The sequence below is a fragment of the Trematomus bernacchii genome, unplaced genomic scaffold (assembly GCF_902827165.1).
Source record: "Trematomus bernacchii unplaced genomic scaffold, fTreBer1.1, whole genome shotgun sequence".
In the NCBI taxonomy this organism is placed as follows: Eukaryota; Metazoa; Chordata; class Actinopteri; order Perciformes; family Nototheniidae; genus Trematomus; species Trematomus bernacchii.
Genome location: NW_022987565.1, coordinates 1046911 through 1063527, shown reverse-complemented (window position 1 = coordinate 1063527; position 16617 = coordinate 1046911). Strand labels below are relative to the sequence as shown.

Genomic DNA, 16617 nt, shown 5'->3' with positions numbered 1-16617 from the left:
TTGAAGCCAGTCCCCAACTCCGTGGACTTCTGGCCGGGGACTTCGGGTGGCAGTATACGCCGTGAAGTTGTTTGCGGCCTGCCAGTAAACCCAAAGCAGAAGAAGAAGAAGTGACGTCAGCGGCTTCATTTGCGTAATCTTCCCTCAGGGACTTATTCCGGTGTGAACGCGGTCTGTACTTAGTTCCATGGGGGTACTAAGTGCTGGGAACTAAGTGCTGGGCACTAAGTACAGCAAAGTACTTGGTGTGAAAGCGGCTAATGATCAGTTTGGTATTCCCAGCCAAAACACTTCAGAGAAATGTTTTGTACCAGAGACCTATAATATATTGATGAAAAACAGTATAATAGGTGACCTTTAAAGCAGCTAGAAATCTTCCGGCATAACAACCTTTACAACAACATATGGCTCAGCCTCTGAATGCTTGCTTGAAGCATGACTTCTGACCACGACCAATCTGTCCTCTGTGCCTCCAGGTAAAGGTCCGGAGCGACGGCACTCGATACGTAGCCAAGCGTCCGGTCAGAGATCGCCTGCTGAAGGCCAGAGCCATGAAGATCAGAGAGGAGCGCAGCGGCATGACCACCGACGACGACGCTGCCAGTGAGATGAAGCAGGTACAGTCTGCAGGAAACACAGGAATAAAAGAAAAGCCTGGCCCTCACCTGTGAAGAGCCACTCATTACACCTGTGATAAACTTGTTTGAAACTGTGCTCCAACAGGGCCGATACTGGAGTAAAGAGGAGAGGAAGCAGCAGATGCTGAGAGCCAGAGAGTACCGGCGGAGACGAGAGTTCATGATGCAGAGCCGCCTGGAATACCTCAAAGGAGACAGGTAGAGTGCACAGGCCAGATACTGAGTGAACTAATGGCGCGTTTCCACTACACGGCCTCGCTCGGCCCCGCTCGGTATGGCTGGGCCTCGTTAGGACTGGCTCACTTTATGGCGCATTTCCATTACAGTTTAGGAACTGGGGCAGTATCTATAGTAACGCAGTGTAGGCGGAGCCGTGACGTGATCTTCAGAGGACCCAAGAAAAACAACACAGCCGTTAGCTGTTAGCACTCAGAGCTCACAGCTCCTCATATATGTTCAGAAACTAGACAAAAGTTAAACAAGTACAAACCACAGACTGCCTGTGTCATGGTGAATACAGTCGCTGCTTTATTTATGTCTGTATAGGCCGTTGTTGTGAGTGTGGACGGTCGGAGCATATACTGCGTTAGCTTAGCCAATCTCCATTTAGAAAACAAGCATTTTAAAAGGTTTTTCGCCTGCCGTCTGTCTGCAGACTTGACAAAGCATTAATTCATGGTTTTTACTAACCGGTATCAGTATGTTGTTACTTCGGCATCATTTTGAAACGTGTATTACAATTAAATCACGGTCAAATATGTCCATCTTGTTGTAGTTGTAGCCCCCTTGCCAGCGACGCTCTCTCTAGTTTAGCATACTCAGCCCGACTCAGCCTCGTTGTCTCTGGCCCTGGACCCACGATTTTATGAGGCCAGAAAAACTGTGAATTAGGACCCGCCGGCCGGGTACTAGGCCAAGTGGAAACGCAACCAAAGATGGGCCGCTGACGTCACAGCCCTCTTAAACCGGGCTGCGCGCTGTAGTGGAAACGCGCCATAAATAAAATAAGGACTTAAGGAAACACATAAATAGTGCTTATCCTTACATTGACGAATATAGCGTTACACCAAATGAGTACATGAAATAAACCATCCATTGGACTCCTTGGTTTACTTCTGGAACATGGTGACATCACTATGTAACACTCGCTTCTATTGGCTAGCGCTCCAACACATTGTACGTGATAGGCAAAGGGGCGGACATCTATAAGCGGATGTCCAATCACAACACTAACCCGGCCAGCTAACCAATCAGAGCAGACTGGGCTCTGGTTTCAGACAGAGGGTGAAAAGAGGTGCTGCAGCACAGGCAGTATGAGAAAAATAAAGAGCTTTTTGAACATTAAAGCATGGAGACATGTCGCAGTAGAGACACTACGTGAACCTGAAAATGAGCATAATATGGGACCCTTAAATCATTTTCTTTGTGGTTTGTCAGTCAGTTAACAATCCCTGTGTTCACCACACAAGATCACCAACGGAATTCTCTTACCTTCTTCTCCTGCTGATGAGATGGGATGCAGGGTGAAATTCAGGAACTTCCTTCTTAATCCAAACCATTAATCCATCAGAAACACTGACACTGAAACAACACTGTCAAACACAGGTGTTGCTGAGAGACAATCAGGGAACCAACTGATTTCCAACACCTGTAGGTGCAGCTCTTAAAGGGCCAGTGCTCAGAATAAGGGCTATCAGACCTTTACTATGTGACATGTTTCACACGTTTATATATTTGTATATGATGCTGCATGACGTTTGAAGCTTGCATAAAGTAGTTCACTGGGGGATGATGAAAGGCTGTCATATTTTACAAGCTGTCAATAAATCAAACCAAGCTTAAAGGTGGGGTTGGTAAGTTTGAGAAACCGGCTCGAGATACACTTTTTGTTATATTCCATGGAATGCTCTTAACATCCCGTTAGCAATGAATATCTTAAGTGCTTTGACAAAATATCCATTCAAAAATGTCATCTGTGGAAGCCGTAGTACTGTAAAAAGCACGACCAATCATTTTAGCCGGCCCCGCTAAAATAACTGGATGGCCTACCTGCCTGTCAGCCTTCCATCGGGGCACAAACTTATCTCGTGCCCTCATTGGTCATGTGCGCGTTTGTGTGTGTTGGAGGAGGGTCTCTGTAAGGAAGTGGCAGATTTTTTCCGGCTGTGTATTTTCAAATTCTAGCGCACTCGAGCTGGTTTCTCCAAAATTACCTACCCCACCTTTAAGGCTGAATCCCCAAAAAGGCTGCAGTTCACTGGTTCACTCAGAGTTTCTCAGGCAGTAAAACTACTTGTAAACGGAGTCCTTGCTCACAGCTGGAATATGTAGCAAAGATTGCATAACTTTGACCAAAGGGAAATGCATTATGTAAACAAATGCAAGCAAAAACAAAGGAGGTTATTTGTGGGTTTTTATTATTTGGTATTTGCTGTTATGTCCGTCAGTCATTTAGCTACTTGGCTAAAACACAGAGCTCCTGAAGCCCTGAAATAAATATTTTTGATATTTTGGACAGCAGCAGGTTATAAGGCATTGAACGTGAATTAAGAAATAATAATAATATATGTATATATGTATTATTTATAGAATACACAATAAATAAATACAAAGAAAAAAGTCACAGACCGAAATACTGCTTCTGGATACTATAAACATTATACAAATGTGCAAAGTATCAATTTAAATGTGAAGATAAGGTATATCAGGTTTGCCATCTTGAGTGCAGAAGATTAAAACAATATAGTCTTTCAGGACTACAGGGTAATATGCATACTCAATGTGCAAAAACAATGACAGCTAAAGAAATCGAAATCTTTTGTTTTGTTTTTTTTGTTATCCAGGGACGCCTCATCGACAGAACTCCATTCCTCGCCGCTGCACGCCCGTCAGGACTCCCCCTGCAACAACATCCTGTTACTGAGCCAGAAGAAGATCACCAAGAAGAGGAACCGGCGAATCCTCGACAACTGGATCACCATCCAGGAGCTGCTGGCTCACGGCTCCAGGTCTCCGGACGGGAAGAAAATATACAACCCTCTTCTCTCCGTGACCACGGTGTGACCGGAGGACAGAGAGGAGGAATAAAGAAGGAATATACTGATGATACAAACTGGGAAATATGATATTGAAGCTTGAACTGTATATGAGCTGGAAGATAGAAAGAAGACTTGACATGGTTGGATTTAAAGAGGAGATTTAAAACGTTGTACATGTTGGTGTACGGGAAAGATCTGCTAAAAACTGTTCCATGAACTGTCTTTGACACTGAATACAAGTGGAATTACAAACGGGAGAATAAAAGGGAAGATACAAGTTAAATGGATGGAGTAAAAGGACAAGTGCAGCAGGAGATGCCTAAAATGTCACCCAAAAAAAAGGACAGTTTACGTTACATAGAATAAGTGGCAAAACTATCACAGAAATCAGGATTAACAGGTACTTACAGGAAAAGCCTTAGAGTCTGGATCTGGAAGGTACATCCACTACAATTGCATACAAACTCAAATGAAAAGACTGAAATGGACATTAAGAGACACTATTTGGTGCAAACTGAGATAAATATGCGTCTGTGGGACATTGTGCGAACTTTGGACTTTTTGAATCTTGGTCATAAACATATACAAAATGGGGAAATTGGGAAGATTGGAGGAAAATTGTTTAAAACAATGGAGGTTGTTTCTGATTCATCAGAAGCTCAGCTGAACATCTGTTGCTGGTTATAGCTTACCGTTATCTTACATTATATTGTGAGGCAACAATAGGAATTTTTCTGTCCGAGGAAACTTAAAGCAAGGTAAGGAAATGCCCACTTGCTCATCTTCTCTGGATAAAATGTAATTCTGCATTATGATAAAAGGTTTCCCAGCGTATGGAGTACGGACACTGAGATGCTGAACACAGTGTGGAGATGGGACGACAACCTTTAAGAGAATAACTTTTTGAACTTTTCATATTATTATAGTTTCGATATAAAAAGAAACATATCTGAAGAGTCAGAGAAAGTCAGGTGAGATTTCTTTTGCAGATCTTCGGAGCTTCACGTCTCAGAATCGAAGCATCTTAATCTCTAAATGTACAGAAATATACGGTGCAGAAAAATATTGACACAATAGTCATAAAATAATAATAAAATACTTTTATTTATGCACACTGAGGGAGATTCTACTATTGATCAACATTCAGTATTCAACCATTATGTGCATTAAAGGATCCCGGTCTCCTAAAAATTAAGTTTCCATTCAACTAAACACAAGACTGTAACCAAAACTCAACAATGACTTCTTCTACATTTACATTTTATAAATAAAACAAACATACAGTTGACATTTTAAGCCAAAACATGATTTTTTTTTTACCAAACCTGAGAAGTAGTTTTGTTGTCTGAAGTTTTGTACTGATTTCTTTTTTTTCTTTTTCCTTTTTTTACAGAGAGTGCAGTTTCGTTGTATAGGAACATATACTTTTTAGAAGACAGGGGGGACTTCTCTTTTGCCTTCATTCAACTGGTGCATCATTTTGTAATATCACTTTCCCAGAATGCCTTTTAAAAACTCCTGAGGGGAAACGAAGACGCCTAACATTTGTTCTTTTATTGTTGTTGTTTTTTACCTTAATACACATTATATTGTTCATATATATCGACGACTATATTTAGTTGCTTATGGGTTTTTCCCCTGCAGCAGAACGGTTCACAGTGTGGTCGGGGCTTCATTGTGTTGGACCTGTGTATAATAAGACATTAATATTGAATAATGAAATGCATGAATTAAGTATTAATCATTGTGGGTTATTGGACATAATTCTTGAATCTAAAGTGGTGTCGTGTAAAAAGCCATGTGCAGAAAGTTTTAGTAGTGAAAGTGCAAATAGAGGAGAGTTAATTAAATTAAAGTGAAATAAAAAATGTTTTCCCTGGTCGTTCTTCCTTTGTTTACTTCCGTAACAAAGTGACATCACTATGTAACACTAGCACTTCTATTGGCTAGCAACAGAGCCGGCCAGCTAACAAATCAGAGCAGACTGGGCTCTGGTTTCAGACAGAGGGTGAAAAGAGGTGCTGCAGCACAGGCAGTATGAGAAAAATAAAGAGCTTTTTGAACATTAAAGCATGGAGACATGTCACAGTAGAGGCACACAATACTAATATGAACTTGAAAATGAAGCATTAAGAAATTAATAAAATATAGAGGAGGGAGATGGGGGTTAATGTGAAATAATAAAGAAGTCAGTCAATAAAATAAGGACAAAAAGACAGAGAGAAACAACATGGAGGCTGTGAGACAGTGAGACAATGAACGGTTTACAGAGAGATGAGAGCTGCGTGTCTCCATTCATCCATCACACAGCCTTATTAACTGTGTGCAGACAGGCCAGCAGAAGCTTCTTCCATGATATACTCTGTGTGTGTGCGTGTGTGTGTGTATGTGTGTGTGTGTGTGTGTGTGTGTGTGTGTGTGTGTGTGTGTGTGTGTGTGTGTGCGTGCGTGCATGCGTGCGTGCGTGTGCGTGCGTGCGTGCATGCGTGCGTGTGTTCATCTCAAATAATGGATCTGAGTTTTTTTCCCCTCATGCCTTCAATAGAAATACTTATTTTACACACACACACACACACACACACACACACACACACACACACACACACACACACACACACACACACACACACACACACACACACACGTTACTGTAAACATTCATACTGACATAGAACAACCAAACAACATTCATTAATATGTGGCATTAAAAATAACATCAGATTGTTTTATTAACACAACCTTTTATTTAATCGGAAACAAAAATATAGTTACTACAATGCAGTGGATGAATGTTAAGTACATTTACTCAAGTACAATACTCTAGTACAATTGTGAAGTATACTTGTACTTCACTTTACTACATTTTCGAGGCAATGTTTTGCTTTTTCACCTACCACCTACATTCATTTGACAAACTAGCTACTTTGCAGTTATGGATTTATAATACAGAATATAAATCTACTAATAAATCAATATGTGTTATTATACTTTAAGCTACCTAGCAGTATATCAAGTAATACCCTACCTTTACCAAGTGTATATTATTTAATTTTTAATATTATTAGAGCTGATATGAGCCATACTGGAAAATGTGTAGTTATACTGTCTGTACTTTAAGTATATTTTGTTGCCAATACTTTTGTACTTTTACTTGAGTACAATTTTGAATGCAGGAGTATTTCAAAATGCAACACCTCTGCTTACAATGTGCCGTACTGTCGCCAAGTTGTCTGTGACTCATAAAGCTTCTTAGCTAAAATAAGAGATGCAGTCAACAGGCCAACTTTTCAATGTCAATAGCCACGAAGCTAAGAAAAAATAGCAGTCTGAGTTATTTGTAAAAAATATGTTGCTTCAGTTCTGCTGGAGACCACAAACTGATCATGACAAATCCAACTTCCTCTGAAACTGGAAGGTTCTTAAATTATCTTTAATGTTCATCAGGTGAACTTCAAGACTGCATTCAAATGTCAAATGAAGACATTATTTTTGTCCTGCTTGAATATTAAACAAGCAATACCTTGGTTGTCTTTTCATGTTACACAATAAACACAAAAACAGGTTGTATCTGCCAATCCCAAAATGGTGTCAGACCAAGGATTCATACATGGATAGTTACTAGAACCCATGATTATCCAGCATTACAATTATAAGAGGAAGATAACCACATACTACTAAAGAGCTTATGTATAGTCTGAAAATGTCTGTCTACCACTGTCCATTGTATGTCTGTAGTATTATAAAAGTATCTAATATCATCAATAAAAAATTGCTTAATAAATGTTCAGTTTGGTTTTAAAATGTTGCCTTATTTTTATTTTTTTTCTGTTTATTATGATTATTTTTTATGAAGTAAGATACAGAGTGGGGATATAGAAAGGTGCTTTGTCTACAGAGAGGCCCATGTAGGCAAATCACATTAGGCGCTATGAAAACCAACAAATATACCAATAAAAAGGTGTGAAGCCTAGAAATATGACGTATCGAGTAGTTTGTATTTCAGTATGGATCAAAGTAAACGACAGATGTTGAGCTGTGCAAAAGTATGGTGGAAATTGACATTAAAGAGGCCAGAGAAACAGGGAATTCTCCTCCATTCACTGCAAACATTAACTTATCTTTGCTGCCACCATGTGTAGTGTCAGTAAATGACATGAGTCTTTGAAGCACACAAGCAATCTACAATGTTGTGAGAGCGACACCTAGCGTTCACAGAACAAACTGCACTTTAATGTAAACAGCACATTAACAGAGACGGAGAAGACACCAGGCAGAGGTCACATTTGAACTGAATTACCTAAGTGCAATGATGACATACCTTACTTATACTCTACTTGTGTATTCAAATGTAATACTAATACATTTTATATTTCTAATCAACTTGATTTACAAGAAAATATTTTACTTTTTGATTGACTATATTTAACAGGTGAAGTGAAGATTTGACACTGAGGCTACATACGTGTTGATCTACAAAACATGATGATGATCTGATGCAGTAAGATATGTTACGAGTATATAACCAGCAGCATTCAAAGTATCTAAAATTGGCTCTATATAAACTACAACAATAAAATGAAATGATCATTAAACCAAATATTCTATGATAACACTTTGAAATGTGCTTTTATGCATAGTGATTCTTTTATACATTTTTTATACTTGATACTTTTGTGCTTTTACCCAAGTAACATTTTGAATTCAGTACTTTCAATGGAGTATTTTTAGACCATAGTGTTTCTGCGTTGGGGAGGAGAGTAGAGCTGTGTTGTGTTTGGAGGAGGGACTTCATCATTTAAAGAAGTAACAAGTTCCTGGTTAGCCAGTGAAGAAAGAGAGTCAGTGATAAACCATCAGAGTCTCAGCATGAAAGTCTCTCACACTTTGATCTGCTTCTTCTTCCTCTTCTGTGAGTACATCACTTTATTTTCATCTCAGTAATTTAAGCATTTTCCTTTTTATTGAATTAATGCAAGTCTTCAACAAGTTATTAAAATCTTCCAAAGTTTGGCTTATTAGTAGCTTCAAATGTGTGTTTCACTTCCTCAAAAAACTGTACATCATCATTAAACTCAGTTATCATCGTCTTACTGAACGAGTAAAACTAAGTCATAAAGACTGATTATTTTGTAAAATAATGTACATGCTTGATTTTACTGTTTTCATAATCATTTAATCTGCAAATAATTTTCTTGATTCATTTATTAATCTTTTGATTTTTTATTTACATGCCGCTAATGTTAATTTTGACTTATTATATTTGTTTATATATATATCTATCTATCTAATTTTTTGGTGAAGTGGTGTGGACATAAAAAATAAAAGATGATGTACTATTAGGATTTGCGTTAATGTAAAGCTTAAAGTTACAGATGGAGACTTCATGTAGTCTTTGTGTCTAAAGAAGGATAAAGATCTCAGACCAAACGGTAACATTAACCTGCAGTGCTGATGGTGATCTTCAGTCACAGGTTTAACTCTGAGGATCTGTGTTCATGTGAAACAGGAAGTGTTGTGATCAGACTGCAGCATCTTACAGGAAGTACTGACCAATACTAATGATGGTTCATCTTTTGTTCAGCTCTGCAGGATGGAAGCACTGGTCTCGTCAGTGCCCAACTCTCTGTCTATTCAGGAATTGAAGGAGAATATTTCAGAGTTAAATGCTCCTTTACTTGGTATGGAATCAGGATGCTCTTCTGTAAGGAACCATGTGAACAAGAAGACATTCTCATTGAAACAACCGGTGCCCCAGCTCAGAGTGGCAGATACAGCATTGATTATGAAGATAGACATTATTTTGTGACCATCACTCAGCTGACCAAGTCTGACTCAGGAGAGTACTGGTGTGGTGCGGGACCATATTTGTCATCGCCTTCATACGAGAATATTGAAATCATCGTTATTGATGGTGAGTTTCTACTAAAAACTGAATCTTCTTCCTTGTCTAAATAATAGTTTTACCTTTTCACCTTTAACTTATCTAAATCCTACATGTCTTCTGAAAGTAACTCATAAACCGAAACTGACACACGTACACAAGTGTTTTTTAATATTATTGTTTAGAATATTATTGATGAAGAATGTAATACCGGGGGCACGAGCATATTGATCTGTTGTGTGTGCTCTTTGCTGAATGTAGTAGATCATATGGCCGCTCTCTGTTCTGTTAAAAAGTAAGACAATTAGTAATAGATTGAGATCAATAGAAAATAAATATTAACAACTGAACTGGTGGTTTGTGGCTGCGGTCGGGCTTTAAAGGAATACTTTACCCCCAAATTACAATTTTCAGATCATCTTGAATTTGATAACTTTTTCTAGCGTGACTCCACGGTGAACAAAGAATCCCAAAATGGAGAAAAGTCTTAATGAATGTTAAATTAATTCGGGGCCGTGTTTTACAACAGCAGAAATATATTAAAACATCCGTTAACTAACTCTAACACAACTAATGCTGTATAGTCCAAATGTCATTTATTGTGTGCGCACTACTTCCCTAAAACATGCATTCTGCTTAAACCTCACCGTTTAAAACACTTCTGCATAAAGAGACAAGCTTCTCTTTTCTCAAGAACAGTTAATGCAGAAGTGTTTAGATAAGTAAGGTTTTAGGGAAGTTATGAGCATATGAATTCAAGGTAACTCAGGGTATGTCATAATATAAAATGATAATTTCAAGGGGTAAAGAAATCCTTTCAAAATAAATGTCATTCTTTGCAACAGATGATCTTTAAAGTTTAAACATATTTAATTATCAGTTAACCTCAATCAGATACTATTTATAATAAAACAAAATACAAAGCCAACGATTTTATTAAAGCATTCAAATCTAATATAAATCCAAAATCTAATTATATCAAATCCAATTCTGAGCACAGCGAAAGATAATGATTTGCTAAATCTCAGAGGAAAATATTTAATTAAAAGGCTGTTTCATTAAATAGTCACACCTTTAGCCTCAGTGACTGGATCAAGTTTTGAAATATACATAGTCAAAAATATTGAATTACCATTTGTAAACTACACATAGTAACTTTTGATTGTTTGTTTTTTTCAACAGCAAAACTTGTTGGTGATCCTTCTGCAGAAAAAACAATCAATGCTAGAACTGGAGGGAATATTGTAGTTCAATGCTCCTTTACTGAATATGGAAACAAGAAGTACTTCTGCAAGGAAGAATGTGAAGAAGGAGACAATCTTGTGGAAACGACTAGTAATGCAGATCAGAAAAATGGCAGATACAGCATGAGATCTACTCAAGGATTTTCAACAGGATATTTTCTGTATGTGAGCATCAAACAGCTGACCCAGTCTGACTCAGGAGGGTACAGGTGTGGTCTGGGCATAACTTCCTCTCGGAATCAATACCAGAGGTTTATGCTCATCGTCACTGATGGTGAGTTTCTGCTTGATAATGAAAATGTTTGTTCATGTCTCTGAAGACAGTTTTCACTGACAGCTGCTGATGTTTTCAACTCTCAATTTAAAAGAGTTCAGCCGACACTCACAGACACACAGGAGGATCTAATTTCTCTCATCAGGACTTCTTTGTGTCTGCTTGTTTTTGTTCACAGCTCTGACCACTTCTACACCTTCATCATCAGTCTCATCAGCATCCTCAACAACAACAAACAAAAGGGAAAGTTCCACAACTTCACCAGCCACCCCTAAAACCACCAAGCAGCCTGAAACAACTAAAGGTACATCCACACCCTGTGTTTACTAGATAACGTTTCAACAACTTATGAAGCATAATAAAGCATTGGAATGGCCATCACATTCTTCCATCATATCGTTCTTTGCCTTTTCTAGACTCACAGCCTGTACATTTCAATTAGTATCTTTCAAAACACATTTCAAAGCAGATTTTAAAATGCTGCACCTTGAAATCAGGTTCTCAGCGTTCAAAAGATTGACTCTATTTTCACAGTATATGGCAAATTCAAATACTGTTGATCTGTTATCTTCCCCTAAAGATAACCTGTCCCCCCCTTGAAAAACAAAATGGTTAGATGTCATAGTTTACCATTAACTGTAACTTGTTCTTGTGCTCAAACAGCTGTGATCCTGTATTTGTTTCTGACTCTGGTCGTCCTGGTCATCGTGTCATCACTGTCTGTGCTGGTATTCTGCAGGAAGAGGATTTGTAAAGCCAAAGGTGAGGAACACACACACACACACACACACACACACACACACACACACACACACACACACACACACACACACACACACGCACGCACGCACGCACGCACGCACGCACACACACACACACACACACACACACACACACACACACACACACACACACAAAACATGTCTCACTGAAAATGTGTCTGTTTTCTCTTGACCTATTAACTTTAAAAGCAGACGCACAATTCTAAAATAAGTTTCTCACACACAATGTCCATCCCCCATCACCAGATTGGTTGTACGGATATTCATTTACAGCATTAAGAATAACCCAACTGCTGCTCAGTCTAAAGGTTTTGTTATCACTGGTTCTTGTAGAGTGACAATCCTTCAGTTGTTGCAGAAGAAACAGGTGCTAGATTTATGCTTTGTAAGTTGCAACATCACTAACATCAAACAGTCTAGTACTATCTACTGTATGCAACTACACAATAATACGATTTAAAAAACAACAACATACATTTAAATCTATATCACACCTGACTGCAAATCAGTCTATCTACAAAACTTATGCCATTTACAAAAATAAGCTTTTCACAAACACATAAAAATAGAGAGAGCTAAGAGTATAGCTTCCTCTATTTTGGAGACTCAGTGAAGTCAGATCAGAGGCTTTTTTTAAAGGGGACCTATCATACAAAATGCACTTTTGTACGTCTTTTATACATGAATATGTGTCCCCGGTGTTCCAGGGAACTCACCAAGTGTCAGAAAACACAACCCTCTCTATTTTCCTCCATACCCAAATCTCTAAAAAAGGGGCTGCAACGGATCTGATAAAAACTGATCCAGATTTGAACACTGTCCTGACGTCAGGACGGTGGCGCTACGGCTATTGGGCCAACTTTCCACCTATCAGGGGAATGTGGGGTTGGGCCACGGCCGGCCATTGCCGCTCGAAAGCGCTGGAGACGCTGTAGTACATATGCCAGGCCTGCAAGTGGCGCTGTAGTCTGCCACAAAAGCAGCGAAGAAGACTTCCCGCCCATGGTTACCATGGTTACCCTTCTGTTTATTCTCCGCTGTGGCTTTTTTTCTCCCTCCCCGAGGCAAGCGTTTGCTCCTGCTGCTTTAATTCAATGTAATCCCTCCCCGTCGAGGCAAGCACTGTAATTCTCTCCGGTTAGTCCGCCAGCAGATGACAAACACCCACCTCTCCGCCTCTTCCAAGGAACGAGGGGACCGTGCGGCAGAGTTTCAGTTAGGTTTTCTTTCGCCGGTCAAGATGTCCGTTAAAGTTTAAATCTTCCGGACAAAATTAGAAAAGTGCCAGTCAAAGGTCTTCTTTGTTATTTATTGAGCTTTAAAACAAATGAATAACGACTCTATATAATAATAGGCTATAATAAAACACGGAGGACGGAGATCTATTTTTCTCGCCCTCTTCTGACTTGATCAGAGCACGCTCCGGCTCCCCTCTCCTGCAGGGGGGCGTGGTCAGCTGCAGCTCACAGAATCAGACCCCTGCAAAAACAGGGCTGGAGAACAGCAAATAGAGCGAAATGAGGCATGGCTAAAATGCATGATCTGTTTGGTATTTTGAAAACAGAAACGTATAAATATACCTTATATAGGTATGGCCCTACAATATATCATTTAAATATAGCATGATAGGTCCACTGCATTTTAGAAACATGTACAGTCATTGGTTGTTAATTTTTTTCATTGAAACTTTAATAAAGTTTCTTTCGTAACTGAAATTTGGCAGGGTGGTTAATTATTAAATATACTGTATATTCTGTTGTTTACAAACTCAAAACACATCTATTTATCTTGTTTTACTCTGATTTGAATGGTTGGCCTAAATATTGGTTCAAATGGGGAATGTGTGATGTCATGTTTGAAAATCTGTTCTGAGTCTTTTTCTCAAAGTACTGTTGTGTTTTTCAGAACCTCATGAGGAAACACAATGTGCTTCTGCACCAGAGGTGAGTTTGAGAAAATCTGAGCATCATATTAATACACTTTTCTGTAGACCCACTAAGTGTACAAGGGTCTATGTGAGATCTCCTGGGGAAATCTCTTCAATTTACACTTACGCCAAATAAACACAACCAAATTGAGCCAAAACCAATGATTGCTACAACAATTTCGCTGCAGCTAATTTACAAAATACACCATAAAAGTTATACAATTCTAACTTTGGGATAACAACACATTAGCTCGGTAGAGCTATATTTGTTGTACCCGTTGCTTCTTCCTATTCATATTTACTGAGATGCTGGCTTTGATTAATTTCGGACAATGTCTGCAATAATATAATATGTGTATATATGAATAAAAGACCTAAACAAACAGAACTTTTTTAAGTGTTTGATGACGTTAATTCACAACAAAGTCCAGTTGCTTGTTTTGTTCTGTTGTTAAAGACACATTTAATCCAGCAATGTTTTTTACTCCAGGCTGAAGACGACCCGAGTCAACCCGCCTACTCTGAAATCAAATTTGTCAGTGTCGGCTCGTCCCACAGCGGTTTCCACGGTGACGCTGAGTGTGTTATCTACTCTGTTCCTCGGGTGGAAGCTAGCTCTGATGAGCCCCCTCTGTACTCTACTGTTAACGACCCCCAATAACTCTCACAGTCTGGCAGAAGAAGCTGGTGTGAATTAAGCAGCCGTGTAAATATTCTGAAACAGAGAGATGTTTGTGGGAATATGTACGATTATTTAACCATTTACTTATTTCAAACCTGCTTTGAATGACCTGCTCATGTGATGATAAGTCCAGCTCTGCTCTAGTTCACAAACGTGCCGCTTCAACAGTTTGCTTCAGGTCAAAGCTGGTTGCACTTATTGTACGTCCATTTGGATAAAAGTTATCTTTATTATATGTAATTTAATGTAAAAAGCTATTTTATGCCTTCAATGTATTTATTAGGTTGATTTTATTCCAAGTTATAATATATGGTATTAAAGTTATTTGTGTAAGATAAACTGTTCTAGTAAAGTTAGCAGATTAGCATTAGGTATTTTTGCTTCCAAATACGGTTGACTATTTTGGTTAAAGACTTGATTTACAGAAATGTTTAATTATAGCGGAATATAAATAAATAGATATTAAACTATTTTACTTCAACCAGGTGATGTGGTCAGTACGGGATGCAAGATGCCACTCGCACATATGTATAATCCTTATGACTTGTTTCTATTGTTTTATACTGTACATATATATTTGGACTTGTACCATTTTTATGGAGTTTTATTTTTTATATTGTATTTTATATTCGACCTCTTCCTGCTTTTTTATACTCTGGATAATTTCCTCGGGATAAAAATAAAACATTTCTGAAATGTGTTTGACAATAATATGTTTTTTTGGCTTAATACAAAGTACACTTTTCCTCAGACTTAACATTGAATAATGTAAATGTTAAAAGCAAAATATATTGTTTTCTGCATTAAGTTACAAAGTTTTCAAGTGAAAGATACGTGATACACATGCAGGTGTTAGTGTTTTCTTTTAAGCAGGGGCTCCATCGTTTAGAGAAGTGAAAACGTGTTGGTTTGCCGGTGAAGAAGAAAGAGAGACAGCGTTCAACCATCAGAGACTCAAACATGGACACAGTTTGATCTTCTTCGTCCTCAGTGAGTACACTTTGTATTTCTGTCAACATGCTCTCTTAGATCTGAAACTCTACGGTTCATTAACTTTCTTTTTCTGGAGATTTCAACATCGTATAACAATCTTATGGTTTGTTCAGTTGTCATGGAGAAGTGGGATGTTTCAGTTTTTCATAATTGCAAATAAGTTTTAAATAATGTTGCATTGACTTAAAACATTTGAGATTTTACCAATGTTTTTTGTGAGACAGAATATTTAAATTAAACACCTGTAAAAGCTTCTAGTTTGACTTAATTTATGAACAGTTCATTCAACTCTGTTCTGCTTAATATATACGTACACTAAACAGTGTCCATATCACAGATTGAACATCATTTTGCATCTAATGTATGTGTCTTTTATTTTATTTTATTTTACTTATTTTATTAAGTTTAATGTAACATGCAGTTCTGCCATTGAACACAAGATGGAGCATTCGCTTGTGAGTGAATGTAATCACTGGGAAGTGGCGGCTGGTGGAAAATATTTTAGGTGGGGCTGTGGAAATGGTGACCAAACAATACTAGGGGGGTCCGGGGGGATGCTCCCCCGGTAAAAAAAATTGAGAAAAGACCCCCTAAATTATGACTTCTGGTGATGTTAGAGGGGGGGGAAGGACAAATTGAGGCTTAAAAATATGAGAAGACTGATCAATACCTCCATAATCTTCAGTGTGGTTAGCTATGAATCTTCCAAAACTTCCAAACACCTTGTCCTGGACATAGTTTCTACAGCATAAACTGTGCAACAGTACAGTAGGCCCACACAAACTGCAGAACAACACGGTAGCTTCCAGAGTGTATGACAGCTTCCTGTTTTGTCTCCTTGGATACGAGTCCAAACAACTCACAGACTGCACCGGGCGCTGACGTAGGCGCCCTGTGACCATCAGATTTGACGACGCTGATTGGCTGAAATTATGTTTCGGCGGCATAGTTTAAAAATAGCAACAGTTGGCTTTTGCTGCACTTGCTGCACAGAGAGGGTAATGATACACAGGCAAGGCCAGGCAGGAAACATGTGACTTATCAGTAACTTTAGACATCGTAACGATTTAAACGAGATTTTATTGTAGATTATACATTTGACTGATACCAATTATATAATATTTACCTTGTTTATTAAAAATTAAAATTAAAAATATA

At 38.5% G+C, this 16617-nt stretch overlaps 2 protein-coding genes across 2 annotated transcripts in view; both read left to right on the top strand.

Annotated features, from left to right (window-relative positions):
- LOC117478566 (PDZ domain-containing protein 4-like) overlaps positions 1-5529 on the top strand; it is a 68144-nt gene extending 62615 nt beyond the window's left edge. The window contains exons 15-17 of the mRNA XM_034125570.1: positions 477-617; positions 724-836; positions 3482-5529. Of these exons, the coding sequence (XP_033981461.1) occupies positions 477-617; positions 724-836; positions 3482-3701 (474 nt within the window). The 3' untranslated portion in view covers positions 3702-5529. The remainder of the gene's footprint in view (positions 1-476; positions 618-723; positions 837-3481) is intronic.
- A 2935-nt stretch (positions 5530-8464) lies between these two features.
- Positions 8465-15165, top strand: LOC117478543. Its single transcript, XM_034125533.1, has 7 exons — positions 8465-8585; positions 9258-9587; positions 10740-11075; positions 11254-11379; positions 11739-11837; positions 13763-13800; positions 14275-15165. The coding sequence occupies exons 1-7, from the start codon at positions 8543-8545 to the stop codon at positions 14443-14445; spliced, it is 1143 nt and encodes a 380-aa protein (XP_033981424.1). The 5' UTR covers positions 8465-8542; the 3' UTR covers positions 14446-15165.
- The last annotated feature ends 1452 nt before the right edge of the window (positions 15166-16617 follow it).